The 25,516-nt window shown below is 48.5% G+C and overlaps 12 protein-coding genes across 27 annotated transcripts in view; 4 read left to right on the forward strand and 8 right to left on the reverse strand.

Moving 5' to 3' along the window:
• FOXG_00604 (uncharacterized protein) overlaps window positions 1–1,128 on the reverse strand; it is a gene marked incomplete at both ends in the record, with an annotated part of 1,521 nt that extends 393 nt beyond the window's left edge. The window contains 2 exons of the mRNA XM_018377065.1: window positions 1–820; window positions 878–1,128. Coding sequence (XP_018232720.1) covers window positions 1–820; window positions 878–1,128 — 1,071 coding nt within the window. The remainder of the gene's footprint in view (window positions 821–877) is intronic.
• Window positions 1,129–1,521: 393 nt separating this feature from the next.
• FOXG_00605 (adenosinetriphosphatase) lies at window positions 1,522–4,645 on the reverse strand. The gene has a single exon (XM_018377066.1). The coding sequence runs from the start codon at window positions 4,566–4,568 to the stop codon at window positions 1,848–1,850; it is 2,721 nt and encodes a 906-aa protein (XP_018232721.1). The 5' UTR covers window positions 4,569–4,645; the 3' UTR covers window positions 1,522–1,847.
• A 149-nt stretch (window positions 4,646–4,794) lies between these two features.
• Window positions 4,795–5,742, reverse strand: FOXG_17906 (acylphosphatase). 2 transcript variants are annotated; one of them, XM_018397915.1, is made up of 6 exons: window positions 5,685–5,742; window positions 5,510–5,611; window positions 5,429–5,459; window positions 5,362–5,374; window positions 5,239–5,308; window positions 4,833–5,186 (listed from the first exon to the last, which is right to left on the reverse strand). In XM_018397915.1, the coding sequence occupies exons 2-6, from the start codon at window positions 5,519–5,521 to the stop codon at window positions 5,037–5,039; spliced, it is 276 nt and encodes a 91-aa protein (XP_018232723.1). In that variant the 5' UTR covers window positions 5,522–5,611; window positions 5,685–5,742; the 3' UTR covers window positions 4,833–5,036. The 2 variants fall into 2 exon arrangements, with proteins under 2 accessions (XP_018232722.1, XP_018232723.1); XM_018397914.1 differs by having other exon boundaries at window positions 4,795–5,186; window positions 5,510–5,742.
• A 24-nt stretch (window positions 5,743–5,766) lies between these two features.
• FOXG_00606 (uncharacterized protein) lies at window positions 5,767–7,499 on the forward strand. The gene is made up of 4 exons (XM_018377067.1): window positions 5,767–6,354; window positions 6,417–6,763; window positions 6,818–7,240; window positions 7,302–7,499. Exons 1-3 carry the CDS (start codon window positions 5,930–5,932, stop codon window positions 7,087–7,089), a joined length of 1,044 nt encoding a protein of 347 aa, XP_018232724.1. The 5' UTR covers window positions 5,767–5,929; the 3' UTR covers window positions 7,090–7,240; window positions 7,302–7,499.
• On the reverse strand, window positions 6,278–10,525 carry FOXG_00607 (uncharacterized protein). Of its 4 annotated transcripts, XM_018377071.1 has the most exons (5): window positions 9,320–10,525; window positions 8,963–9,122; window positions 8,730–8,911; window positions 8,215–8,670; window positions 6,278–8,153 (listed from the first exon to the last, which is right to left on the reverse strand). In XM_018377071.1, exons 1-5 carry the CDS (start codon window positions 9,431–9,433, stop codon window positions 7,725–7,727), a joined length of 1,341 nt encoding a protein of 446 aa, XP_018232728.1. In that variant the 5' UTR covers window positions 9,434–10,525; the 3' UTR covers window positions 6,278–7,724. The 4 variants fall into 4 exon arrangements, with proteins under 4 accessions (XP_018232728.1, XP_018232727.1, XP_018232726.1 ...); XM_018377070.1 differs by having other exon boundaries at window positions 8,730–9,122; XM_018377069.1 differs by having other exon boundaries at window positions 6,880–8,153; window positions 8,963–10,525.
• FOXG_17907 (uncharacterized protein) lies at window positions 10,355–13,809 on the forward strand. Of its 2 annotated transcripts, XM_018397917.1 has the most exons (3): window positions 10,355–11,122; window positions 11,178–12,675; window positions 12,735–13,809. In XM_018397917.1, the coding sequence occupies exon 1, from the start codon at window positions 10,515–10,517 to the stop codon at window positions 10,842–10,844; it is 330 nt and encodes a 109-aa protein (XP_018232730.1). In that variant the 5' UTR covers window positions 10,355–10,514; the 3' UTR covers window positions 10,845–11,122; window positions 11,178–12,675; window positions 12,735–13,809. The 2 variants fall into 2 exon arrangements, with proteins under 2 accessions (XP_018232730.1, XP_018232729.1); XM_018397916.1 differs by having other exon boundaries at window positions 11,178–13,809.
• On the reverse strand, window positions 11,145–11,475 carry FOXG_17908 (uncharacterized protein; the record flags this gene model as incomplete). Its single annotated transcript, XM_018397918.1, has 3 exons — window positions 11,145–11,161; window positions 11,198–11,264; window positions 11,365–11,475. 3 exons carry the CDS (start codon window positions 11,473–11,475, stop codon window positions 11,145–11,147), a joined length of 195 nt encoding a protein of 64 aa, XP_018232731.1.
• FOXG_00608 (uncharacterized protein) lies at window positions 13,619–15,963 on the reverse strand. Of its 9 annotated transcripts, none has more exons than XM_018377074.1 (5): window positions 15,633–15,963; window positions 15,368–15,561; window positions 15,213–15,231; window positions 14,812–15,139; window positions 13,619–14,724 (listed from the first exon to the last, which is right to left on the reverse strand). In XM_018377074.1, the coding sequence occupies exons 2-5, from the start codon at window positions 15,406–15,408 to the stop codon at window positions 14,261–14,263; spliced, it is 852 nt and encodes a 283-aa protein (XP_018232734.1). In that variant the 5' UTR covers window positions 15,409–15,561; window positions 15,633–15,963; the 3' UTR covers window positions 13,619–14,260. The 9 variants fall into 9 exon arrangements, with proteins under 9 accessions (XP_018232734.1, XP_018232733.1, XP_018232738.1 ...); XM_018377073.1 differs by having other exon boundaries at window positions 15,629–15,963; XM_018377078.1 differs by having other exon boundaries at window positions 14,812–15,231.
• A 324-nt stretch (window positions 15,964–16,287) lies between these two features.
• FOXG_00609 (cation transporter ChaC) lies at window positions 16,288–18,187 on the forward strand. Of its 3 annotated transcripts, XM_018377081.1 has the most exons (6): window positions 16,288–16,753; window positions 16,808–16,871; window positions 16,929–16,960; window positions 17,028–17,077; window positions 17,131–17,135; window positions 17,185–18,187. In XM_018377081.1, exons 2-6 carry the CDS (start codon window positions 16,819–16,821, stop codon window positions 17,738–17,740), a joined length of 696 nt encoding a protein of 231 aa, XP_018232741.1. In that variant the 5' UTR covers window positions 16,288–16,753; window positions 16,808–16,818; the 3' UTR covers window positions 17,741–18,187. The 3 variants fall into 3 exon arrangements, with proteins under 3 accessions (XP_018232741.1, XP_018232742.1, XP_018232743.1); XM_018377083.1 differs by having other exon boundaries at window positions 16,614–16,753; window positions 17,131–17,950; XM_018377082.1 differs by having other exon boundaries at window positions 16,929–17,077; window positions 17,131–18,187.
• A 117-nt stretch (window positions 18,188–18,304) lies between these two features.
• Window positions 18,305–20,015, reverse strand: FOXG_00610 (uncharacterized protein; the record flags this gene model as incomplete). The annotated part of the gene is made up of 6 exons (XM_018377084.1): window positions 19,399–20,015; window positions 19,098–19,132; window positions 18,974–19,046; window positions 18,748–18,854; window positions 18,449–18,672; window positions 18,305–18,393 (listed from the first exon to the last, which is right to left on the reverse strand). Exons 2-6 carry the CDS (start codon window positions 19,115–19,117, stop codon window positions 18,305–18,307), a joined length of 513 nt encoding a protein of 170 aa, XP_018232744.1. The 5' UTR covers window positions 19,118–19,132; window positions 19,399–20,015.
• Window positions 20,016–21,298: 1,283 nt separating this feature from the next.
• FOXG_00611 (uncharacterized protein) lies at window positions 21,299–24,257 on the forward strand (the record flags this gene model as incomplete). Its single annotated transcript, XM_018377085.1, has 3 exons — window positions 21,299–22,557; window positions 22,626–22,686; window positions 22,735–24,257. The coding sequence occupies exons 1-3, from the start codon at window positions 21,907–21,909 to the stop codon at window positions 24,255–24,257; spliced, it is 2,235 nt and encodes a 744-aa protein (XP_018232745.1). The 5' UTR covers window positions 21,299–21,906.
• On the reverse strand, window positions 24,168–25,467 carry FOXG_00612 (citrate lyase subunit beta-like protein). Its single transcript, XM_018377086.1, has 2 exons — window positions 25,287–25,467; window positions 24,168–25,233 (listed from the first exon to the last, which is right to left on the reverse strand). The coding sequence occupies exons 1-2, from the start codon at window positions 25,330–25,332 to the stop codon at window positions 24,317–24,319; spliced, it is 963 nt and encodes a 320-aa protein (XP_018232746.1). The 5' UTR covers window positions 25,333–25,467; the 3' UTR covers window positions 24,168–24,316.
• Window positions 25,468–25,516: the final 49 nt, after the last annotated feature.

Consider the following 25,516-nt stretch of genomic DNA (forward strand, 5'->3'; position numbering starts at 1 on the left):
CCATCGGGGAGGCTTCGCATCTGGCGCACGCATATCGGCAGCCACCACAGTTCGGTCGTAAGAACCGCTAAGCAGAACGGTAGGCTCGTTCGCGTGCCACGCAAGTGAGCACACTTTGTCGGTGTGATAAGTATACGACTTGGCGCACTTTGCCGTGTTGAGATCCCACAGTTTGACCGTCTTGTCGGCAGAGGCTGAAGCCATCAGGTTGCGATGCTTGCGGTTCGCAGCCAACGACAGGACAGCGTCAACGTGGTACTCATCGTTGGACTTCTTGGACTTCTTCTTTTTCTTCTTTGACTTCTTCTCCTCCTCGTTGCCTCCCTGGCCGAGGATCGCATTGGGGTACATGCAGTCGATGGTGTCCAGATCCCACACCTCAATATCGGGGTCCATTGTGCCAACGGCGACGAAGTTACCTGTCGAGTCCTTCTCTGCACCGGGCTTGTTGACGGGCATGTCGATCCACTCGACACACAGAGGGATGGCCGGGAGCATGATGTCGTGGTGGACGTAAAGGTTATCAGCCTCATCCTCGTAAACGAAAACCTCGAGGTGCGCCATCTCGTCTTCCACCTTGGCAGCCACGATAAGGTTGTCAGTCGCAAGAATCTGGAGCTCTTCCCGGTCCTCATCCTCCTGTTCCTTGTCGGCATCAATTGTGATGTAGGGGTCGTCCTTATTCGACTCGTAGTAGGCCAGCGACTTGATGTTACCAAACATGCCCATGCCCTCGCCGTTTCCAGGCTCATCCTCACCGTCGTCGTTGTCGTAGTTTTCCAAATCATATTCTTTTAGGTCATCATCATTAAGGTTGATCCTGAGGCCTTCAGTCAGTCTCTGTCCTCCACTTCTCAGATATTTGTTAGTTACGTACTCTGTCTTCTCGGTTGGCTTGTCTTCATCAATCTTCATCTCTGAGTCCTCTTCATTGTCCTCGGTCTCGTTAGCCTTTGCGCCCTTCTGCGCAGCTTCAGCTTCCTCAAGATCCTCTTGGGCGTCGTCCAGTTGGAGCTTGGCAAGCTCCGCTATCCGCTCAAACTCTGCCTCGTCCAGGGTATACTTCTGAGGAAAAGGCGCAGCGAAGCCCCTAGGGACCCACTGCGCGGCTGTAATCATGGAAGACATGGTGATTGTCTGGGTATCCTAAAATGGTGTTGTGAAAGTCCAGCTTGCATCGGTAGGTGGGCGCCCAGATAAATTTCTCCCAAAATTTCTAGTGGGGTTTATCGATAAGAGGCCAACCCACTAGGGGACCTTGGCTAAGGTGCCTAAGGTAGGGGAGGCGAGAAATCTTAGGACTTCGATCCTATACCGATAAGAAGATTTAGGTTAGTTGGCATAAGCTTAAGGGACTCTTTAATGAGCTTGTTCTGGCATCCGGTCTTAGGGTCTGAAGTTTTCTTGCTCCAGGAGCTTGTCCTGAGAGTGCAAGAAACTATCACTTATTAGTATCAATATGGCTTGTCAAGATGTTATTACAAGATTACTACCTTTATATCATGATATTAAGAAGTAAGGCAAGTGAGAACTATTTTATGATTTAGTAAGATATGGCCATGTGCCTAAAATGGCTTGCTAAATAGAGCTGCAAGTAACCAAGCTTAGGCTAGAATACTAGAAACTCATCCAAGGCGCCGCTTAAAACCCCCTACCGCGTCTCTTTATGACGGGCTTTTTGACTGCACCTTGTGTTACAAACTTCTTACCGTCTGCCCCTATCTTCTTGCTCTTCTTTTGAGTCCGCTCTTCTTCCATCTGTTTCCTTTCTTCGTCCTTCCGCTTGTCATCAGCCATCTTGGCTTCAATCTCCATCTTTCGGGTTGAATTCTGTTTCAGTGATTCGTTTATCTCGAACCGAATAGCCCTTTTCCTTGACTGAGTAGAAGACACCACCGAGATCTGCAAGCCAGTGGGGGTCCACGGCTGTCACTGTCGAAACATAATACCTTCGAGGTGAGGATCAACTCGTGGTAAACGATATAATCCGGTGGGTGCCCTGCATATAATGCGCTTGTTGGGTGCAGCTGTACACCAAGGTTGGTACGCAGGTTGATATACTCGCCTGAGCCTTTGTATTTGGCTGCTTGGTGGTAGTATCCCGAGCAAATGCACTTGCGGACAATGTCCCAGTCCATTCCGCAGCTTGTCAATTCCATCTTTTGCATACGAACAATATCCAAAAGCTGTTCACGAATTTCTTTGGCTCGCCTCAAAGATTTTGGGTGTAGAAAGTGCTTAACACACCAACCGTCGGAGTAACCGTTGGCCTTCCAGTTTGTGTAAACCTGGAGGTATGTCAAATGATCTGACTCATGCACCCAGAATTTCTCGCGGGCAGCATCGGCTTCTTCTTGTCTCTCCTTTGGTCGGTAAAAAACGTTTGGCACGGACAGCATAGAAACAATGGTAATCATCTCTTCACTGCAGCCGTATTCTTCTGCTGTAATGAGAAGCTTGGCCAGCGAGGGGTCCATGGGGAAAGCACTCATTTTCCTTCCAAGATCAGTAAGTTCACCGAGATTGTCAAGTGCACCAAGAGCCCATAAATCAAACATTGACGTTGTAATAGTGTCTTGTGGAGGAGGGTCCATAAAGTCAAAGTCCAAAAGGTCCTTGACGCCGAGAGATTTCAACATCAGGACAGTGTTAGCAAGATTCGTGCGCTGGATTTCAGGAATAGTCTGCAAGTATAGATCTTCCTTAAACTCTTTTTCTGAGTACAGTCGAAAGGCCTTTCCAGGCCCGGTTCGACCGGCTCGTCCTGAACGTTGCGAAGCGTTGGCCTGCGAGATGGGCGTGATCTGAAGCGTGTCCATGCCGATTTTCGGATTGTAGACCTTCATCTTGGAGTAACCAGCATCCACGACATATTTAATACCATCGACCGTCAGACTGGTTTCAGCAATATTGGTGGCAACAATGCATTTTCGTACACCAGGGGCAGCCTTGTCAAAAATCTTTGCTTGCAGATCTGCGGGCATTTGACTGTATATAGGTAAGATACTCAGCTTTGGGGGGTCGTTGAGGGCATCAAGTCGTTTTTGGATAAGCTCGCAAGTGATCTCGATGTCTTCTTGGCCTGTCATGAACACCAGAATATCGCCAGCGCCCATTGAAACATGGATTGACAACACTTGATGCACTGCCTGGTCCACATAATCCTCGACGGGAGACCGATGGAACATAACGTCAACTGGGAAAGTTCGTCCAGGAATGATGAACTCGGGTGCACCACCAAAGAAGTCTGAGAAGCGTTTCGAGTTCATGGTGGCCGATGTGACGATGAGCTTCAGGTCGCGACGCCTCTGTAATATCTTCTTGAACAAACCCATCAGAATATCTGTGTTCAAGGCACGCTCGTGGGCCTCGTCCATGATGACACATGAATATCGATCCAGATCAGGCTCGTTGAGGGATTCTCGCAAGAGAACACCATCAGTCATGTATTTGATGACTGTCTCTTTGCTGGTGCAGTCTTCAAAGCGAATCGCATAACCGACTGTGCTTCCTAACTCAACCTCCATCTCTTCAGCAACACGCTTAGCTACACTCATTGCAGCCACGCGTCGCGGTTGTGTACATCCAATCATGCCGGTCTTTCCATATCCATCCTCTTGTAGGAACTGTGTCAGCTGTGTCGTCTTGCCAGAACCTGTCTCGCCAACACAGATGACAACTTGGTTTTCTCTAATGACACTGAGAAGGTCTTCACGTACTGCAAACGCGGGCAGATACTCCCGTTGCTCCCGTAGGGTCTTGCTCTGGCTGAAGTTACTCGCGCCATCGGCCTTCTTCATATGTGCGCTGAATTTATTACCCTTGCGCTCACTCGGTTCGGCGTTATCCTCAGCAGGCACTGGTAGTGCAGAATCGCCGTCTTCCTCTTTTGCACCCATAATATTTCCAAGAGTCGTTCCGGTCATGCTTGTGGCTTCCTTGGCCTGCCGTTGACGTTCTCTCTGCTGCCTTGCTTCCTTCACAACTTTACTACCCTTGCGACTGAAAACCGCCATATGACTCTGAGGGTCTTTGACGGCTGGAATTGGTTCTAGTTGCTTTGTGAAAATAGTCCGTCCGTCCAGAAAGGGTGGGCGTAGATCGTGTACCAGAAGATGAACTCTGGTCGACTCGTCATCGTCAACAAAGTCGGATGCCATATCCCGTCTTTGCGCGACGCCTGATTGCAGCATTCGGTTCGTTTCCCAGGCGTCATTCTCTCGGTTCCTCTGGTCTCGTCGCGCGTCGAAACGACTAGTCATCTTTTCGTGTCGGGCGGTTTCCTGTTGCTGTCCTTCCCAGGTGTCATAGGAGGCGAATGGGTTATGGGCTTCATCTCCAAAACTGTGGCCACCAAATTCATCACCTCCGTACCAGTCTCGGTCTAACGCCTTCGAATCCTCCTCGGTCGGTCCTATATTTCGGGGGGGTGGTGTGGAAGCATAACGCGATTGTGCCCTGTGGGGAGTTGAGGCGCGCGAATCATTTTGAAATATTTGTCGAGGTGTATCAAGTCGTCTCCTCTTTGGATTTGGGTTATACCCATCGTACTCTCGATCCTCCGCCATTGTGTTGACTTGTAAGTTATCCGTCAATGGTTGGACTTTTTATTGCGACAGGAAACTCAGGCTCAGATAAGGAAGCCGATAATGGTCACGTGGATACTGTGATTTGAATGATGTAAGTAGGGATAACTTGGAGTAATTAAAATGCACGAAGTTATCTTACAAAGAATTCAAAAATATTATATATTTCCCTGAGCAGTCTTTTAGCGTAACTTGAAATGTATTATAGGATAGGATACTTAGTTTCAATTATGAATGTCAGTACTTAGACAATCAAGGCATGGTAACATGTGATGTTCGTCTTGATGAAACCCCTTTCTGTCCACGCTCTGATCGTATATACGAGTAGATGATATTCCGGCATTCCTATCTGGAAACACAGGTTATAGAAGAACAAACTGATTGAAGTATTGGACGTTTATCATGATTTTGTTACATAGGTTTTGTGTCACGTCTCGTTACTACCAATTCTCAACGAGTAACAACAAAGTCATTCTCGTCCTCGATAATTTGCCGGTCTTCTTGGGAAACTCTAACCACGCGAGCAGATCTTGGGCCATTGTCTACATCCTTGAAGAATTTGGATAGAATTTCTTCACTGGCTTGAGCCTCGCCCTCGACCTATGAAAGCTCTATATTAGCCAATGTCATCTTGCTGGGGGCTTATATGCACTTTTTCATCCTTCGTGTTTCGACACCATCCCGTCACTCCGTACTCTTGGGCCTTCTTCTGAGCAAAATACCTGCTATGCATTAGATGCGATGCCTCGGGGTTTGTTATCTTAGAGAACCATACCGGAAACCAACACCTGGATGACGTCAGTTCGAGTGAATACTACATAGTATGATAGAGATAGGCATACCTTGGACACGTCCTTCAACGGCAAAATAGACCTTTTAGAAGGTTAGATCTGGCTTTATAATCATTGTGGAAGATGGCTCACACGTTTCGACATATTGGCGAGTCACAGTTTAATAGGTGATAGATACTAAGGTTATTGTAGAATAAAAGTTAAGCTTGAAGCTTGGAAAGGGTTGGAGAAGAGCTAGGGCTTATTAGCAATCAGTGATAAATATGGAAACACGATGATTTCCATCGCCTGCGAGATATGATCTAACCTTTATGTCAACTGCTTGCCATCTAGCGGATAAGTTGGCTTCTATAGGTGGCTTACAAGGTGGAAGGAAGGTGCCTGGGCGCTGAGTTTAGGTTAATGTTGATAAGATAAGCTCTGGACCTCCACTGATGTCACTTATCAACTTCGTGCGTATCTCCACTGACTAAATCAACACCTTCATCCCTTGTTTGCGACGCGAAGATATCATATGTTACAGAGCCCGCGCGCAGACTCATCGAATTATTTATGGAAGCCCACTCCTCGGAGCCGGCTACAGAGCCGGTCCGATTCCGCGCTGGCAAAAAACGAAAGGCCTATCGCCAACGCGTCCAGGAAGATGACGCCGCTGTCGCAGAAACAATACAATCGCCTCCTACTGCGTCTGCATCAGAACCCAGTGATGAGTTCGCCCGGAAGGCTTCATCAGATCGCGCCCAAGATGAAGGAGAATCTGTTGCTGCTGCGCTCAAGTTGCGCAACGCGCGAAGAGCTCGGCTTGGAGGTGTCGCATTTCGAAATACAAACCGCCCAGACGATGATATGAACAACGAGCGTGCTCTTATTCCACACGACGCAGATTATACTTCGAATAACGAACCCATTATGAAAGGAGTTGCAGATCGATTTACTCACCAGACGGGTAGACTGACAGATCTTAATGAAAAGCATATGTACGTAGAGGACCACCGTCTTCGTCATTCCTTTCTCACCATGCAATAACTAATCATTCAAGGATGGATTACATAGAATCCCGACTATATAATCGTGCGGGCGGAAATAGCTCACAGAACACTTTACCAGCGACTACATCAGACCCGGCTCGGCAACCTTCTGCAACAACAACAAACCACGAGAGTGGACGGGCAGTAATGCAGGGCCAGTTGATGGAGATCAATCTCGATGACCACTCTGCTCGAAGTGAGAACGCTGTTCAGGCAGATAGTGCTACAGACGGCGGACCAAGAGCCAAGAAGCCTAGACTTAGAAGGGATGGCAAGCCATGGCGTCCGCGAAACCGTCGAGATAGTGACGCCCTCAAACGAGATCAGATCGTTGACGAGATCCTTCATGAAACAAGACGTATGTCCATGATGTCCATGTTCCTCAAATCAGCTACTAAATCATATTTCCTAGTCGACTTATACGAACCGACTCCAGAACAAAACAGCCGCACTGTAGTTGCCGATCAGGATGGCGCCGCTGATGCGCGGCTCGCCGAAGAGTTCCGGCAGCAATTCCTTGAGGATGTAGCAGAACGACAGCTTCGCAAAAAGAAGGCAACGAACCAAACAACGCGCGCCGGTACCGAGGAAGTACTCAAAGGCCCCAAACTTGGTGGCAGCCGTAACGCTAGAGCTCAGATGAGAGATCTATTATTGAAGAAAGAGAAGGAAGGGAAGAAGTAGTATGGACCGTTGAACTATGCATGACCTTTTTTTTTTATCTGTGGCGTTGGATGGTTCTGGTTTTGCAGCTCCTTTGTACCAGTTAAGGATTTGCACACATCGCATCACCTTATGATGAAAGATAATCAATTATAAACGACATCTTAATCTTGTAAGTGTAACCATAACAATTCCGTTGAACACTTGCATTCATATTCATATTGACTACTTAGTCTGTAACGATCGATAGTGGTGGGGGCATTTTGATCCAGTGATCTGACCATGTAGAAGAAAACAGTCCTAAAAAGAAAACCTCAATGATAAGCTCCCGACATCCAACTCTGTGTAGTCGCAAGAAGATAAACAATGAAATAAGAAAAACCACTTAGCAAAAACTCCTTTACCCAAGTCCCATATATAGCAATTTTCCCTAGTGTGCAGGGCAAGGTCCAACATTGAAATGAATGAACATTCAGTCGCTTGGCACAATAGGTATCGATCCCGTGCCGTAATTCGCCTTCCGTCTTGCTCATGTGCAAGATCATTTGACTTCCGTCATATGCCAGAACGCCAAACCCAATGTAATGTTAACCGTCAGAGAACCCCATGCGTTAAATCTTGATCGATGTAATGGAATGTGAGTTCCGGAAAACCCTTTATCTAATGTCGAGCTGGAAAGGCTTGAACCGCCCGCCAATTGTAGCACAGCGGGGACACTTCCTTCTTGCTCCATGCTCTGTCATGAGAACCTCCACACAAGTTGGGCACAGGCCACAGATACATTCGGTACATGCATACGAATCCTTGAGTAGAGAGAATCCTTGACAGGCAGCGCAGTATATCTGAATATTCTGGGCCGAATATGTTGGTGACGAATCAGAAAGCCCCCGGGTTCCCATGTGAAAGTTGTCGCCGCTTTCGCCACTCTCCACGGATGGAAATGGCTCTACAGCATCCTGGCCATATGATGGAGGCGTGAGTGCCTGCTGGAGAGGCGAAGCTTGATAACTGGCCGGCTGGAATTGAGGCTGGTGGGAAAAGGGCGGTAACGATGATCTATGCATTGAAACAGGAGACTGAGGGACCTGAGAGCCTGTTAGTCAATTCAACAGTGCAAAGGTGAATATCATCAACAGATGCACATACAGGAGTACGGTCTTCGTCAATATCACCAGCAGCAGAAGCGGCTTGATCAGCTGCATCGATAAGATCTTCCCACCGCTTCCCGAAGTCTGCCGATGGTTCTGCTGACAAAGCCTTCCGATCATTACCTGGTCTATATCGTTCTTCATTTTGAATTCGGCGTAGCCAGTCAGTTGCAGAACCTTTAGAGTTCTTCTTTTTGTGGTGAGGCTCTCTTCCTCGCTTTGTAACAGACTGCTTGCGAGGCCGATTAGGCCCCACAGAACGCTGAAGAGGTGGGAGCGTTGAGGATCTTCCAGGTGGTGAGTTTGCCAGAATGGAAGGGAGAAAGTCGCGCTGTCTATTAGATTTGGCAAATGAATAAGGGTCGCTAGTAATATCATGATTGGAAAGATTGAGAGGCGGCAGTTCGATGGATGTCCGTGGCCTACGTCGAACATCCATGTCTGAGTAATAATCCTACGTATCATTAGCCCTGGATGGCGATGATTTGAATTCTTTAAGGGCATTTCACTCACACCGTCCAAATCCATGTCGCGTTCACTCTTGACGCCATGAAGTTCGGCTAGGGCAGCAGCGGCACTGGCTGTGCCAAGCATTGGGCCAGAAACCGGCCCGCCATTACTGAAATCATCTAGAAGGCGCGGAGTGCCTGGATTACTCGGTTCGTCGCGATGATAGTTGTGTCGCTCGTGAAAGCCTTGAAGGTGGTCAATGGGCGGGGGCAGGCTGGAGTGAGAGTGGGACAAACCCTGAGCATTTGGAGCTGAGGTCTGATCTAAAGGGCGTCGCTCCGATGGTGGAGTGTTAATCATTAACAAGAAGCTCTCTTCTGTAGCTGGAAGCTTCGAGATGTAGTGCTCGGGGTGTGCGCGGCGGATATGCTCCTGCATGGAACGATATCTTTTTTCCTGCAATTGGACATTTAGAATCGAATGGGTACCGTTGCATGGTGTTACAGGAACGTGCTTCCTCAGTTGGGGAACAAGTGCGGTAAGTGGTAAGACATGACGATGTAAGGTGGGTGGGTGCAGCGATGGTAATTCAAGACCAGCTGCAGGGCAAGACAGGACAGAACAGCTAACAAAGGCAATACCCAAAGACTTACACCAATGCATCTCTTGCGACAGCTGGAGCCATCCTGGTTGCGAAGAGGGCAGACTACCTCATTGTTGGAGTCTGTAATAGAGAAAGACGACGTCAAAGATGATCGAGGCGGCATCTTGACCCCACCATACGTGATGGCTTGCTGGCGGGGGGTACTATAGCGATAAGAGACTGAGAAGCGAGATAAGAGATGATAGCGATGAAGCTGAGCTTTCAACGAGACGATCAATTGGTGACAATGAAGCTATGCAAAAACCGTAACATTTCAAAGTGCAGCTCATGGACAATGGAATGAGCTGCCTTTGAGCATGGGCAAGCTTTGCTACAGGAACCGTTTCGAATTGGGCCAATTATGCGACAGTGGTTGTGTACACGATTGGGGCGTCGATTGAGGTGGTGATGGAGGTAGTTACTGGGAGAGCGATGAATCCAATCTCTGGTTAAGAATATCGATAACCGTATGTTGAAGAGTCTAAGTTGGATGAGAGGCGAACAGAAATATTCGATCAGAAGGTCGCTTCTTTGGAGAAAAGGTGGGTTGCAAAGAAGGATGTATGGAGGGAAGGAGGGTGAGTGGGAGGAAGAAAGTAGAGGTAGGTAGGTGCAGGTAAGTAAAGATGACAGGAGCTTGCGAGGTCGAAAAAAAGAAGAGACGGAAGAAGGTGGGAGGCAAAGATGCCTTTTGGGTAAAGCGTGTGAGTGAGTAATAAGAGCAACAACGCAATAGCGAAGAAAGTAACGGCCAGAGAGAGGCAAGAGGAGGGTGTGAGTCGTTGAGTGTGTGGTGTGCGGTGCTGCCGAGGGAAGCTGAGCTCGAAGACCTGGATGAGAGCTTTCGCCGACCTTGGACCTAGATATGTAGGTAGGTATTCAATATACTTTGCTCACATATCACCAACACCAACATCCAGATATTTGCGACAACTGCACAAATATCTAATATTACAAGGAAGCTCACAAAAAGGTAAGCGCAAGGAAAATATCAGAGGGCATGAAAAAATTACCAATAACTACCTAAAGGCAAAAAACTCTGGCGGGAGAGGGCGTGTGGGCAACAGAATCAAGGCCAGTAGCGAAAGATTCCGCACAAACAAGACTCTGTCTGGTTTAATGTCCATTCATTGCTCACTTGACAAGGGACCACAGACTGAGCTCTGGGCTCCTCCTCCGACTGCCATGCCATTGCTTGCAAAGCCATGCCTTGCGCTTCGCCTCCACTGTTGGAGATCTCAGCTGCCTCGAACGACTTGATCTCCGGGGCCAATAGTATTGACGCACAGCTTTGGGGGTGCGGCTACAAGAAGCTGTCCAACAGTCTTCTAGGCCCATCAGAGAAGCAGCAAAAAACCTTCTCCAGCTTCCATTCCATCTTTCCATGGGCTCTGTATGGCCACAGTACGATATGGTTAAGGCCCTGTGGCTCCTTGAGCAAGCTGGCGAAGCTTCGATCTTGCAGACTTTCAAACTCTGTAGCGACACAGTCATTCCCAAAAAAAGATTCTCCAAGCGTCTGCAACATCCAGTAGCGAAGCACAGCTTCCAAGCACAGAAGCATCAGCAGCTCAACCAGAGCATGGCCCAAGCGCTGCGCGAACAAATCAACTGGCTACCATTGCAATGACTCGAGAGGGGCTACAGGGGTGAAGGCAGTAGAAGAGTGGGGTGGCCGGCGTGGAGCTCTTCTCTGGACGGATGGAGGTCAAGAACCAGGTCCTTGACCCAAAGAATGCCGCCTGTAAAAGTTGCAGAAGCTCCCTAGAACGTGCAGGGGAAGCTCCAATAGTGGAACTGGTCCCTTGCTCAGGTTTGTTGAAGATCTTTTCTTTTTACTGATATGGTAGTGCTGATAAAGTTGTTAGATTATAGCATGAATACATACAGAGGTTCTCATTTCTCTGCAACATGTCCTTCTCATCATTACCAATCATATTCTCTTTCTCGAGCTCCTGTTTGTTTTTATCAGCTTCAGCAATTATCCGGCTGCGACAGATCCTAATCAATGTCGCAAGAAAAAGGCCGGCGTCTGAAGGGTTGGCCATGTCAAACATGACCAGGGTCGGCGGGGCCGAAGCCTATGGCCAACTGCCACTCACAGATACCGTTCCTAAGCCAACTCCGGACGTGGTTATCACATGTACATGATAGGTACCTCTGCATGACTCTCGCCACGGCTACGGCCACGGGACCTCGACTACACAGAACGGTCGTCACTACCAGCTGGAGCTCAAGCCTTCACTTACGCCGGCTACTAATCCAGAGCTGGAACCGCGAATGTTGATGTGGCGTTTGAGATTCGGCGATACGCAGGTGTGGACGTCAACAGAGTCAGCATTGGAGTCGTCGACGCCAACCAAAATTTCAAACCTCGCTTTGGCTTCAGGGGTATCCCATCTACGCCTCAAGGAGCATATTGTCTTTTCAAGAACAGTTGGTAACTGACAAAATGGGGTTGAGAGAATGCGGGCTGCAAAGGACCCAGTGATATACGGACAATTGAGAGCTTCAGAGACGATGGAGAATTAAACGCCTGCAAGCCCTGTCACCACACTCCCGGGTCTTTTGAGACGGTGACATCACCAGCCAGGGGATACCGCCTGTCGCCCTACAGCACGGAACCGGCGGGCGTGCGCAGCCAGTCCGTTAAAGGGTCTTCCACCTCGACCGAATTGTTCGACTCAGAGTAACGCACGCTATGCCATTCACATCTACTTGGAAGGCGGTGAATTTTGATGTCTGAAACACCCAAGCTTTGTCACGTTGCGGCGAAAACGGAAGAAGGGGCAGGTTGTAGCTCTCATCTGCAGGACCAGCTGAAGGTGCATGAACAGACTCGAAATACGCCTACTCCGTAGACAAAGCAAGACAGCGTTGCGAGGGCTCGATACGATAGCCCATACAACCAACCAGCGTTGCAGGAACCGAGGTCGATAAGTCCGGTTTTATTTTCCAGACCCTGTGAAGGCGGTGACCCCGCGCCATAACAGGGTCACTGCGAATTTTACCCCAGCAGCAATCGTTAACAGAACCTTCAAATGTTCAGTTGCACTGATCGAATACAGAAAAAGGCCTAGCTCAGGCCTTTGGTTAACATAATAACAGTAGTTGCTTGGATGGCGGAATTGAATTGATATCTTACACCACAGTTTCCAAGTCGACAGCTCCGTGGGTTTGGGACAGGTCGAGAGTTTGTAGCTCTAGCTCTGTCAAGGGGTGAGCATATCCATGTGGGGGCCGACTTTCTTAAGCGGACCATCATATCGCTGCTTCTTTTAGGTAGCTGCTCGACCTGCGAGAGCGATTGAGCTTTCAATTATATGCATGCTATAAGTGGTAACACAAAGATCCAAGGCACACCGGGTACTTTGACCATGGCACTGGAATCTTCTTTGCAGTACACGGTCTAACTTTTTACTCAGGTCAGCCCCAAAACACGAGCTGTGACGGCCAAGAGCTGTAAACAATGCATTCCTTGTTAGGTTGCAACCCTTGAGTGTAAGCTTGGATCAAGTCAGGCTGGTCCCATGACTGTCAAAAAGAGCAACAACCTTGGAACAGGTATATATATCCATGTCAACAGAGTCAACGGTTATCGGCTAAAAACTTCACCTGATGGGTGTACTGGACAAATATAATTACCACGGTAGCCACAGCCTGTTCCTGGCTCTACCAGTATGCGAACTGGTTTGGCTGATGTTTACGGTTTACCGACCCTTTTGTATGTCTAATCCAATACACTCAGGTCTACACACTTCAAAGTTTGCCAGCATCTGGTCTCAACAACAAAGGACACCTTCGCCTTGCTTACCGTTCTTGTTCGCTTAACTTTATCCCGATAATCGAGGCTTCGCCAGTAGCATCGCCTTGATATATCTAGTTGATTTGGAATAGAAACACGTTCTCGGACACGGTTTTTACTCCACTTGAGCGATCACACTTTAATAGCTGAGAATATTCAAGTCGCATTTGCAATGGCTAGGAGCGGTTTCATCATACCATACAACTCGCTTGTTGTCATAGGATGGTACTAGTAACATGACGCATGTCATGTAACTCTACTGGCAGAAGAACAAGGACAGCTGAGTGAGGAAAACTAACAACGTAATAGACAATATAAGACGTATCTGCAAATTCGGTAACCATAACTGTTTCTGAGCCAGTCTTGAACTCAAGGTGATAGTTTTTAACATTCTCCCAGTCTTCCCGATGGCGAAGCCAGATGACGATCAATGACTTGGGCAGTATTGTGGAGGTAAGGTGTGGGTGCTCATAGTTGAACTCTGGTATTTGCAGACATTTAGAGCTCAATTGTCTCTGACGACTCGTGACGACTCGCCAGCTCATTTGCTATGTCATTCTGGTTGAAACATCTGAAATGTCGTATGGAATACTTGGAAGAACTACTCCATACATAAAGCTATTGTGGATTCACCTCTGCTAATTATATCTAAGCAACAAAAAGAACAACTTCTTTGCTAGGGCAAGCCTTCAGCGTCAACGAGCGTCACTTAGCGCTCGTCATACCCAAGTCGAAGCATTTGGGTTTGTTCTTGGTTGAGCTGGGTTTAAGCTACTGAGAAGCCGAGGCTGCGCCAACCTTGTGCTTTGAGACATCGTGTCGAATGAAATCGCAATGGTCATAAAGAAACATGCTAAGCAATATAATTCAAGTTTGATGTCAAGGTAAGTTTCGGTCTCTAAGCCAGGATCCGGAGACTCGACCTAGGGTATCTTTGGTTCATGCTATCACATCTTAACACCTCCCCAACCGCCCAGTCTGGGCTGTATCTATCGTAAATTCCACTCCAACATATATGCATGGCCTTTCCCTTCCCTTAGGATGCAAAAATCAAATCCACATGACAACTAGAGATCTCAATGTTTAGTTTAGCTTCGGTGCTGGCTTCCGACGTATAATCTTTCAGCCTTCGCGTTTTTATGTCGCCTACTTGAGCTGCTTAAGGATTTCCGTTAAGAAATCCTCAAAGCTCAAGGTGATGTAGCCGTCGCGATCGTCGTCATACTTCTTGAACACGTCTGTCATGCGTTTCAGGGAGATACAGCTTTGAACAAAGAGATCGAAACTCATGACTCCCTCATTCCTCTTATCGTAGGTGTTGAAGAGTAACTCAACAAACTGGGGGCTTAGTCGGTATCGGAAAGCGACAAGTGCGTTGTTGAATTCGGATAGAGAGATGTTGCCGCTGCGGTCGGCGTCGAATCGGTCGAATAGAGTCCTCCATGAAGCCAGGAAGGACCACAGCCCGCAAAACTCCTCGAAACCAATGGTGCCACTTCGATCGGAGTCAAACATTCGAATCATCATGCGGACGGTATGAGGGTCAAAGGCGGTCCAGTCTCCGTTGACAAGGGCGGCAGAAAGTTCCCTCTCGGAAAGGTGGCCGGTACCTAACCGGGGAGTAGTCAGCAACTGCTATGAACGTGGTCGATGTGCCGTGCACGTTTATGATGTATTCTTGAATCGGAAGAACCTACCATCTTTGTCTACAGCGCGGAAAAGGGGCAAAAGTGAAGGGTCTGAACCACTGCCATCGATACCAGGCGAGGGAGGAGGTCGTGAGTTGGGAGCAGGGCGGTTATGAGCCTGTGGTCTGGCACCACCAGGGTTTGGAGGCGGCGACATATGGCCGTAAGCACCTTGACCTAGGGAATGGGATCGCGCATCTCGTTGGGTAGGTAGAGGCTTGTCGTATCGAGGCTGTTGGTGGTGATACTGCTGTTGAGGGGCATATTGCTGCTGCTGGTGCTGCTGCTGAGGAGGAGGGTGTTGCTGCGGGGCAGGTGTCCTAGACTGTCCTGGTTTCTGAAAGGCGCAGTGTCAGTTTAAGCTGCTCGACGTTGTGATAACGTTAACGGTGCGTGTATTTCAAACATACAGGCTCTGGCTCAGCGAACCTGTGTAAGTTACATGGTCAGCTTTGTGTTGCATCGTGACGTGTGTCAACCCATAGCTTCAAGCCGCAATCGCAGAGCCGCAATGGACAAATGCGCGGGGAGACGAGGGGCAGTTTGGCTGAAGCATGGGACATACCTAGGGAGAGCATCCTCGTCGTAGGGGCGGTTATAGGCCATGATGAATGCGGGATTTGGGTATTCTTTTCCCGGTTCCAACTCAGAAGAAAAGGGAGGCTTATGAAGAAGTAAGGATAGAGAAAGGAGATGTTGCGTGTGAAGGGGGTTTTGAAGGTTGGGCTGAGTTGGTTTGGTGCGCGGCTGAAGAAGTAACTGGAAGGCCACACAGTTAATTAGTAGTTGTCCTACCTGGCCTACGTACCTTATGTGACTGCACTACCTACAGTGATTGACCCCAGGCCAGGGGAATCTCCAGCGCGGGGCAGTGTCGTTCGGTTGGTGGAGCGCAGGGTGAGAACAGAGCACAAGAGCGTGGCTGAGTTGGTCTTGATAGTGGGAATGTTTGGGTAAGACAAGATTCGGAGTTTTTGTCCTCACTTCTTATGACTCAATCAAGTACAATTGACTGATATGTCAATGGAATGATTGTTCACTTGTACAGCAAGCACAGGTTTTAGAGTTCAGCCTAGCTGAAGAAGAGGTCATTGACAATGATGAAAAGACTCAGTATACACTCGATACATATCATCCCTCGTTATCGGGTATAAAATGCCGTGACCTTATCTGATATGGGACAGGGAAGATAGCTATGAGACTAGCGCTGGGATTAAAAAGCCTGACTTGCTCCTTGTCCTTCCGCGCCAAGGCGTCGGGACCCTATATTTCTAGGGAATTTTTCAGTCCGCGTATACTAGGTACGTACGGATAGTCAATTCACTACTATACATGAATCGCAAATAGTCCTGGAGGCTTTAAGAGAGACAGGAGGTATGCTCACTGGAGAGCTAAAATTAGATATCAGCATCGAAGATCATAGGGCCTCACTTTCATTTTCGGGGTCTGATAGACAGTCCAGATGAAGAAAGGACCCTTGGGTAAGGTTCTCGGACACGGCAACAGCGGTCCCGTCCGTTATGTGGGTCACCAGATCCAATGACGTCGATGCGAAAAAGAGAGTAATCAGCCACTTTGAACCCGAGAAAAGCCTCAGCCACTGGAAATGAGCATCTCAGTGGAGGCGCGGAGTTGATGGTTGTCGTCTTGGAGGGGAGGAGAAGGAGAAATTTGTTCCATTATTGTTCTATGGTTTTCTCTGACCCCTGCTTACAAGCCTCCTCTCATTCTTAGTGGTCATCACCTCATCAGTGGGGCAAGACACGATATACCTCCACTAGGTGTACGTCTTCAATCTAATCTCTATACCTAGGTCGAGGTTGGATCTTGAGATCCTCCAGACACTCGGCAAGAGTCATTCCTTTGTGAGAGTCACTTCGTCAATATCAATTAGCAGCCGGATCATCTCGTATACTCTCAAGCCCAGCCATCCGATTTAAACAGTTGCCGAGTAAGTTGGCGTCTACACAGATAAAACGGCATTATTAATGTTCCCAACTTATAGTCCTTTTCACAATGCCCGATCAAGTCTCGTCACAACCCTCCGAATTCTGGTTATATGGATACGGGTATGCCGAGACCTTCCTGACAGCAGATTCTTATTCCGTGATTAATGCCATTTACAGAAGCTTGATATGGAAGCCTCCGCCACACTTCGGTAAATCACCAGTGCCCGTCTTACACGACCAACGGCCTTTCCGCTGACACTTGATCTTACTTATTAGACCTCAGAATTCCTGGATGGGTAGATGGCTATGTTCGTCGTTTCTGGCAGGTAAAACACCTTTTTGCCCATATCGTAAATACCTTCGCTAACATGCCTTCCAGGCTAGGTATGCCTTCAAACAACCGAAGTGAAACTCTAACTAAAATCGATCACAGTGAGGACCATAGAGGCACTCCTGAGGCCCCCGGGCGTGTCGTCACTCTAATCGAGAGATCTTACTGGGAACAGCTAACTGATAGTCACGACTCTGCTCCAGAGCGAGTTTGGGGGGTTGCATACCGTATCATTCCTGAGAAAGTAGCCGAAGTCAAGGAGTATCTCGATATTCGCGAGATCAACGGCTACACCATTCACTACGCTCCATTCCATCCTGCCGATGGCTCCCCCCCTATTCGCACTCTGGTCTACATCGGCACTCCAGATAATGAGCAATTTGTCGGCCCCCAGGAGCCCCAGGAGCTCGCCGAGCACATCTTCCGCAGTCAAGGGCCCAGTGGCCTGAACAAAGACTACCTGTTGAGTCTCGATACCGCCCTCAGCGAGCTTGCTCCCGATAGTGGCGATCATCACATCCATGATCTGGCCCGCCGTGTCAGGGAACTTGAGAAGAATTGTGAGGATGAAACTAAACTCCTCAACCCAACGACTTCAGTCCATCAACAAAAGCACAGTACTGAAGAAGCCGAGGAGATCGAAGAGCCACATCACTAAGAAACGGACAATGCATCAAATACACAGACATCTCAGCAAGCGCATATAAATAGACGATAGATCCTCATGATGAGTAGCATACTTATAATGAGCAGTTAGATGCCAATCCTCATGCTTCGTGCCATCGCTCCACAACTTTCACCAAGTTCAGTCTCGGTTAGCCAGCGGTATTCACGTATCAAAGCACACGTAATCAAAAGGAACAGGTCGCATGCAGCGCCATTTCGCATTTTTGTTCTTGCCCTATCGAGGCAATCCCTCATCATTTTTTCGCACAAGGTTCATTCGTAAAACGGCCGTGTCAAGATGGCAAACCATACCAGCCCAAATGCCATGCCATGCCCCCTAAAAACCACGCCTCAACCGAAGTGCCTGGGTATAATTCTGCGTTTCAATATGCTCACCAATGCCTGACCTTATCATCCAGTCGTACAAAGAATCCGCAAGCCCAGGAGCCCGAAGTCATCGAAGTCAACCGCCATTGAAATTCCAATCCTCAAGGCCCCATCGATAACGTTTCGAGCGCAATGTGACGCACTCCACTCCGGCCTCAAGTTACGTCAACTAATATCCCCTTCCACCCTGATGGTGTTGTTGCTGGGGAGGCATTTGAGAAGGATCAGGGTACCCAAACTGCTGCTGAGGCATGAATCCTATATGTAATTTAGCATTGTTATGGATTGCCTCCGTGCCTCATTCTCAGCGTACCTTGGGGGGGAGCGCCGTAGGCTTGCTGGGGAGGAGGGTATCCCCGGCCATAAGGCATAGGCGCATACATGTTCGGAGCAGGGACTTGGTAGCCGTGTCCAGGCGGAGCCATTCCGTACGGAGCTGGTCCCCCAAAGCCTCGCCCGTACCCACCTCCTCTGCCGAAGCCGCCTCGGGGGCCATTGTCGGATGCCTTGTCAACTCGAATGGTTCGTCCGTCAAACCTGGATATGATTAGATTCTGTATTAGAATGAGATAGCAGATCCGCCATGAAACAAGGAACAAAAGTGACTCGTACTCGACATTGTTCATGGTTGCGATGGCCTTCTGAGCATCGCCCTCCTGGGTGTATCGCACAAATCCAAAGCCACGGCTGCGGCCGGTATCACGGTCCTTAACCACCACCTTTCCATATCCATCGTTAGAAGTGATCTTATGGTCCAACAAACACCCGCATCAGAGCCACAGATATGCAGAACTAAGAGCGCTTTGCTTGAAGGAAAGAAAGGAACAGAGTTACCTACAGCTTCTTCGACAGGGCCGAACTCCTCAAACTTCTGACGCAGAGTAGCTTCCTCTGTGTGCCATGCTAGGCCACTTGAATGGAATTAGCAGATGAGACAGCCGCAAGAGAGGCTTGAGACGAACCCAATGAAAAGCTTAGACATATTGGATCGTGGGTTCTAGCTCAGACGTCAGCTTCTGTTCACGATAGACCACTAAAACAAAGATTGTCATAATGGTTGTAGATGCGCCGCAGAGGAACAGGCTTGCACAGGATCGTATCCACAGAGAGTAAACAGAGTCCTCGATAACCTCCCCGGCATCAGGGTCACTAGTCTCTGTGATCAAGATGCCGCGCGTCGTTGCGTAGAAAGGCGCGCGCTTATAGGCAACGATTATGCAGAGTGAGGAGGGCAAGAGGGGCACCATGAGATAAAGAGCGCACCTTTATTGCAACAAATGCCTTCGGTATCGGTAACTGCGTCTTCTACAGACCTGATCTTGTTCTTCAAGAAACTGAGCGCTTGCGCTAATTATCAAAGACAACCAGTTGACAAGTGGTTGAGCTGAGGTGCAGGGAGAGAGATGAGGGTGGAGCTTCAAAACGGGAAGAGGTTGCGGATGTAATGAAGTTAAAACAGAGACAGAGAAAGCCGGGTAACAAACAGGTAAGGTAGCTTTAGCTTAGCTTATATTCACTAGACGGCGTGGTCCAAGGCCCAAGGATGGATGAGAGGGGTCCTGAGCATGTAATGTAATAAAATGCGGGCGGAGCGTGACTGTTGATGTTATGTATGTATCTATATGTATGCACCCTGCAGCTGCAGCACAATGCAGTGAGCTGGAGGCACGGCAGGCACGTTGTTTCTGTAGTCTATCGGCAGCGGCGTTGAATGACGATGCTTGCCAGGGGTGTTTTAGAATATCTCGTCTGGCCAATGTCTGGCGAGGGGCCTTGGATCGGTTGATGCCATGTTTCGCTACTCAAGACTCTCTTTTCGACAAGATGAGCCAGAAGTCTATCGCCATCACACGAGTTGATGGCGCTTGCTTCATTTCCACCATCATTCATAATTCAAAGCCAAGCTCCCTCTTCGCGTCGATCCCAGGTCCCCGGTGGGCGCATCCGTGGAGGCAGTGCTGATGAACTGCACCGTACCGTACCGTCACCGCGACAGACGAACCAGGGTGTCTGGTCAGGACGTTTCGGACTCGGGTCTGGCAGGGGGAGCTTTCTCCAAACAAGCTTTGGGCGGCAGAAGCAAACACAGGGGGAGCCCAAGGTGCACTACCTAACCCACCACCCTCACCGTGGCCATGGGGGTTTTTGGCGGCATCCATCAGCTTCATTCAAGCTCGTGCGGGCCTGTGATGACGACGGTCCTCCACATACTGTCCAAACTTCTCCCCACAACCATCAAAGCCAAGCACCGCGCCTAGGCTTAAACCGCATTCTGCCCCTAGGTCAAGCATAACTGTCTGACGATCTTCCCCCTTCTCATCATACTGTCACTCTTCAATTCGCCGCTTGCATAGCCCCCTTCAATCCACTTGAGCCAATATCCTAGTCCTCCTCCGTTAACTTTAGGTTGGTTCCTGTTATTTTATATATCAGACTGCTTGTTGCAGAACATTTGGCATCCAACGTTGTGGTTTATAACGGGACATTTCCCGCTTCGACAGTATATGCACAATACCAAGACCATGCGCCACTGCCCTACGCTTTTTTAAGGTAGCGTTCCATGCTCTTGGCGATGGTGCTGCTCCTTTCAGGGTGTTATACTCAAGCCCCGCCTCACCAAACACCTGTTCCCGACACGTGCTGCCCCTCTTTCTCACTGAGGTGGAGGGTTGATTCAGGGGCCAAGCGAGCATGCCAGCATGGTAGGCTTGCAAGACGTTGTGACATTGAAGAATTCATGCGCAGTTTATTTATTTCCTGGTTTGATTATAGAATAAATGAAGATCTGATGTCTGTGTATGTATTAGCCGGCCTTGCCAACTTTTGAATCATTCATCTTCTTTTTTCTTCCTCCTTTATGGCTTGATGACTTACACAAAATGTAGTTCCGGGTTCTTGAATTCCTCCGAAGAGTACTCCGTATGCAGCATGGATTTGAATCTGTGTAAGACAGACACTAATCCCAGACCGTGAAACGTGCAGCGTATCGAGATTCCGTGTCTTCGTAACGACGAGTATGAAACAAGCCAGTAAAGGTATGCCGGAGTTTCTCCTGCTCGCATCACCACTCGCTTGAATGTTTCAACAAGGAGATACGGGAAATAGGTAACTCTGCTAAGCCAGCCATGACAGCGGCTGCCTTGACAGATATGCAGTAGCGTAGTGAAACGCTAGATTAAGCATCAATGCGATGCTACCTTGGCAGCGGCTTAGTCGATTGAGGCACCAATGCCAAGAAGTACCCTTCGTAAACAAGATCAGGGACCATCACTTAGATCTGACAGGTAATTCGCATAATAGCCCTTGATTAGGAATCAGAAGCCGCATGATGGATGTTCCTATAGCAGAGATTGGTGGAAGCGAGCTTAAGACGCTCAAAGAGGTTGCATCCAAGGGAATAGATTGGCTTCAGCGAACTCGAAGAACTACCAGTAACGAGAGTAGATCAACGTTTTCTTAGAACGTGAGAAGAAAAGTCATGTAGATACTTACTCAGGGATAGTACTTAGATAAAGAAGAGGAACGAGAGATGAAACGCCCTTTCTTTTACCTGACTTAAAAGTTTGGGGCAGGCACCAACCATAAGGTACCTACCTTTTTCAATATCCAGACTCGTTGCGCGGAAGGCGCTGAGCTCGTATCATGTTTATCTTTGGGCTACAAACCAATACCATGTCAATGGTGTCCTCCCCTCAACGCTTGATCACCTGCAAATGCATTTCAGCGACTCACAAGAGACTTGCAGGTTGTGCTCTCCGAAGCTTGGCCTAGATGACACCTCGTCGCAATCGCCATCATTCGAATGGCCAACATGAGATCCGGCACAGGGTCTCGGCAACTCCAAAATTTTACTCCCTGGATGTCGAATCGAACAGACTTGACACAGTTCAGGCTTGGCTGAGCCAGGTTCATGATTATGCAAGTCACAAAGATTCAGAACCGCATTTCACGCAAGGCCTGGACGACGATTACACACCAAACTGGAAGCCTCACAATATCTCTGTTGTACCGATATCTCGAAATTATCACCAGTTTCGTCACTCTGGAAACCGAGCCTTGGATCAACGACTCACTTCCCCAAAATCTGATTTACTCGAAAACGACACATACTCAGAACTGCAACATGAGCCTTCTCTTGACATAGGGTCTAACAAAGAGAATGGAAAGAGATCTCGTTCACGTTTTACGCAGGATTCTCATGAAGACAGATCCAACAAAAGGTTGTTCGAGAGACAACCAAGAAGAAAAACACGCCCAGACCGGTATACTTCCAAAGACGCGGGGGGTAAGAGGGATCCCACGACCGAGAGCGAAGAAAAGAGGCCAAGAAAAAAGTCACGCTCAAAAAAGCAAGAGATTAGAGCGAGTCGAGATATTATGAACAATTTTGCATCTGGTGCCATCCCAAACACCAGAGTGACGGTAAGCGATGAAGCAAAATCGAGCGGATCTTCCCTATCGAGTAAACTAATACTCGTGTATTTTGTCAGATGAGGCCTAATCTTACTGCTGGACTCTTCCTGAACGGTCGATCCTCAACATACGGACGGGGTATGCTACTTCTCGGGCTCGATTTAGTCTTTTCTCATCATAACATAGGGGCTGACATTACATTCAACGATATGACGCTTATTGAAACATGCGGTGAAAAGGGAAAAGCAGACAAGATTCCTCAACATAGTACAAGTGAGAATTCTAGCGGCCAAGATGATGTTTCAAATAGCGGCCATATTTCGCGGAGCGCCACGGAACTTCCCAGAACCACAACAAATGATGAAGAGGGAGAAGTACAAAGCCTTGTGGATGATGGTTCCCAAGAGAATCAACAGAACAATATTCAAAAGGAGGGGTCTGAGGCTCATAGTGGCTCTGTATCATCGACAGAAACCACTCAAGCATCTGACTATGAGACCCCTGAAGCGATGCTGAAGAGACTTATCGAGACAGGCATCTTCGATGGCACAGGTATTTTTAAAACAACTTCCCATAGGACTATGGAGCCAAATATTGAATATCACGATTGCCTCGGCATGAATGGTACAGAACAATCAAGCAAGAATCCGACATATCAGGATAAGGGGGTAATGGCCGACCGCAGCAGGCAGTCAACTCTCGGACCAAACATACAAGCTGTCACAAACAATACACAATTCGATCTTAATAGTGGCGCAAAAGATGCACCAGTGCCAACTAAAGCATCGCGCTCCCAATATGAACAGGAATTGCCAGTTCCGATCTGCAGCACCTCTACACAAGTTCAACCTCCAAATCTGCCAACGTCGGTAATTGAAAATAATACACACAATATTCCTGAGGAACCATGCGTTAAACAACCCCAAGGTACGAAGAGTACCTCTACTACTAATATTCGGGGTCACCCGCTATCTCGAATCTCAGAAAGAGGCCATCGTTATACCGAGCAAAATGATCGGCCAGGGCTTATGTTTCCAAACCTCATAGCGGAGGATTTCAATGTTGAGCACTTATACCACCAAGACTCCACAGAAAACAACGAATCTCAGTCGAAGGGTTTGTTCGTTCGCCGAGGACTGCAGCCCCATGATAACATGATACCAATTTCAGGGTCTCCAGGCTTTCAACATGCATGCCGGCCACTTAATGGGCATATTAGCAGTGCAGGACTCTATTCGGCCGTCTTCCCAACAGTGCACTCAGAGACCTACTCGGACCACCGAGAGATACAGCATGATAACAGGCAACTTACACAGCCAGGCTACTGCGAGTACGGTGAGACAATTCACGAATTCATCAAACGGATCGAAGGCGAGGTAAGTATGAAATGGGACAACTCGCAGCAGTCTGTTGGTGTTGGCTGCATTAACGATATAGAGGAATGTGCCAAAAGCGAGTCGTTCGAAATGGACAGCAACGAGGATTTATCGCAATGCAGCGATATAGAGCATTATGCGGCAATCCAGTCGAGCTTACACGGCATATTCTCGAGCTCTGATCAAGGGTCTGTATCGGCGAACCAAGCTATGGCAGAAGATTGGGAACACTCAGGTTATGAACAAAGTCGATACTGGACAGGAAAATATTACGATGAGCATGGAGTCTCAGATGCGAAAATGGTTGGTTTCTGGAGGCCTAATCACTTTTAGGATGATGTACTCCAGTCTTTAATCTTTGGTATAGCGGTACGTAGCTAGGTTAGGATTCATTACTCGGGTTCTTGGTCCTTCCATTTGTTTCTTAAGGACTGAACATCAATACCACACTGTTCTGCTTTGACAATGACAGCACCAGCTTTGCCAACAACGGGAGCATCAATCATTTTACCATCTAGGGTCCAGGCGCCTCGACCGGACGCCGAAGCCTTCTCATCAGCGATGGAGACCCTGATAGCCCATTCAACTTCGTTCTGATCCGGAGCGAACATACGCTGGACGACTTCGACCTGGCTTGGATGTATGCATTGCTTTCCGTTGAAGCCAATGGATTTCCCTCCGGCACACTCCTCCTCGAGAGTTTTCAGCCCCTGCTCTCCCTTATAGGAGGTGCAAACCAGATCAATTGCACTTGGCAATCCGGCTGCTCGGGCTGCGGTGACTATAGCAGATCTTGCGTAGAGAAACTCAGTCAGAGACGGGGTTCTTGTCAGCGAGAGATCAAGGGCGAAATCCTCGGCTGCGAAGATGAAGCCACTCAGGTAGGGAGATGCCCTTGATATCTGAGCCAAGTCCATAATGGAACGAGCTGACTCGATAAGAGCTATTATCTTTATTGGGTTATCTGCCTCAACTGTGTGCCGTTCTGGAGCGACATGTCGGAGAACATCAGTAACGAAGGTCAGGTCAGCCGCAGAATTGACTTTGGGAACCACGACAGCGTCAACATGAGACAATGGCGCGAGTGTGGTCAGGTCTGAGAGAGCAAAGGGGGTAGAAACAGCGTTAATGCGAACAGCCAGTTCAGAAATGCCAGAAGGCCGAGCTTTGAGGTTGGAGATGTGCTCACGCAGTTGATTGCGGGCTGTATCTTTGAGAGAGGGTGTAACGGAGTCTTCCAAGTCATAAGTTACGTTGTCTGATTTGAGACCGAGAGACTTGGTGAGCATCTTTTGCGATGAGCCTGGCACTGAGGGGGGGTCAGTCTCGGCATTCGATCAAGAGTGAGGAGTCCTGCTTTACCATAGAGCAAAGAGCGGCGGATAATGGATGGAGACCGGGCAGCCATTTCGTGGGATTTTACTGATTATCAGATACGAGCACAGATATTTGTGAATTGCGCATATAAGCTGCGCTTGTAGATGATATATCCTGAAAGACCGAGGTACCTTAGGCTATCGCGACTTATACGCCCAGAGTCGGGACCCACCCACGGCAGCTCAAGCTCATGACGTTCCGCCGTATAAAACAAG

This window comes from Fusarium oxysporum, chromosome 1, assembly GCF_000149955.1.
Source record: "Fusarium oxysporum f. sp. lycopersici 4287 chromosome 1, whole genome shotgun sequence".
Classification (NCBI taxonomy): Eukaryota; Fungi; Ascomycota; class Sordariomycetes; order Hypocreales; family Nectriaceae; genus Fusarium; species Fusarium oxysporum.

What these genes read in the sequence shown, in the direction of transcription:
- FOXG_00605 (XM_018377066.1), bottom strand. Translation starts at nt 4,568, where the DNA reads ATGGCGGAGGATCGAGAGTACGATGGGTATAACCCAAATCCAAAGAGG.
- FOXG_17906 (XM_018397914.1), bottom strand. An exon ending in GAAACACGAAGGATGAAAAA is followed by an intron (nt 5,187 to 5,238) that starts GTGCATATAAGC and finishes GAGCTTTCATAG; the next exon opens with GTCGAGGGCGAGGCTCAAGC.
- FOXG_00606 (XM_018377067.1), top strand. Translation starts at nt 5,930, where the DNA reads ATGGAAGCCCACTCCTCGGAGCCGGCTACAGAGCCGGTCCGATTCCGC. An exon ending in GATCTTAATGAAAAGCATAT is followed by an intron (nt 6,355 to 6,416) that starts GTACGTAGAGGA and finishes TAATCATTCAAG; the next exon opens with GATGGATTACATAGAATCCC. An exon ending in GATCCTTCATGAAACAAGAC is followed by an intron (nt 6,764 to 6,817) that starts GTATGTCCATGA and finishes CATATTTCCTAG; the next exon opens with TCGACTTATACGAACCGACT.
- FOXG_00607 (XM_018377068.1), bottom strand. Translation starts at nt 9,329, where the DNA reads ATGCATTGGTGTAAGTCTTTGGGTATTGCCTTTGTTAGCTGTTCTGTC. An exon ending in GCGACATGGATTTGGACGGT is followed by an intron (nt 8,671 to 8,729) that starts GTGAGTGAAATG and finishes AATGATACGTAG; the next exon opens with GATTATTACTCAGACATGGA. An exon ending in TTGACGAAGACCGTACTCCT is followed by an intron (nt 8,154 to 8,214) that starts GTATGTGCATCT and finishes ACAGGCTCTCAG; the next exon opens with GTCCCTCAGTCTCCTGTTTC.
- FOXG_17907 (XM_018397916.1), top strand. Translation starts at nt 10,515, where the DNA reads ATGCCTTGCGCTTCGCCTCCACTGTTGGAGATCTCAGCTGCCTCGAAC.
- FOXG_00608 (XM_018377074.1), bottom strand. Translation starts at nt 15,408, where the DNA reads ATGGCCTATAACCGCCCCTACGACGAGGATGCTCTCCCTAG. An exon ending in CCGCGCTGTAGACAAAGATG is followed by an intron (nt 14,725 to 14,811) that starts GTAGGTTCTTCC and finishes CTCCCCGGTTAG; the next exon opens with GTACCGGCCACCTTTCCGAG.
- FOXG_00609 (XM_018377081.1), top strand. Translation starts at nt 16,819, where the DNA reads ATGCCCGATCAAGTCTCGTCACAACCCTCCGAATTCTGGTTATATGGA. An exon ending in TTCTGGTTATATGGATACGG is followed by an intron (nt 16,872 to 16,928) that starts GTATGCCGAGAC and finishes TGCCATTTACAG; the next exon opens with AAGCTTGATATGGAAGCCTC. An exon ending in GAAGCCTCCGCCACACTTCG is followed by an intron (nt 16,961 to 17,027) that starts GTAAATCACCAG and finishes CTTACTTATTAG; the next exon opens with ACCTCAGAATTCCTGGATGG.
- FOXG_00612 (XM_018377086.1), bottom strand. Translation starts at nt 25,332, where the DNA reads ATGGCTGCCCGGTCTCCATCCATTATCCGCCGCTCTTTGCTCTATG. An exon ending in CCGCCGCTCTTTGCTCTATG is followed by an intron (nt 25,234 to 25,286) that starts GTAAAGCAGGAC and finishes ACCCCCCCTCAG; the next exon opens with TGCCAGGCTCATCGCAAAAG.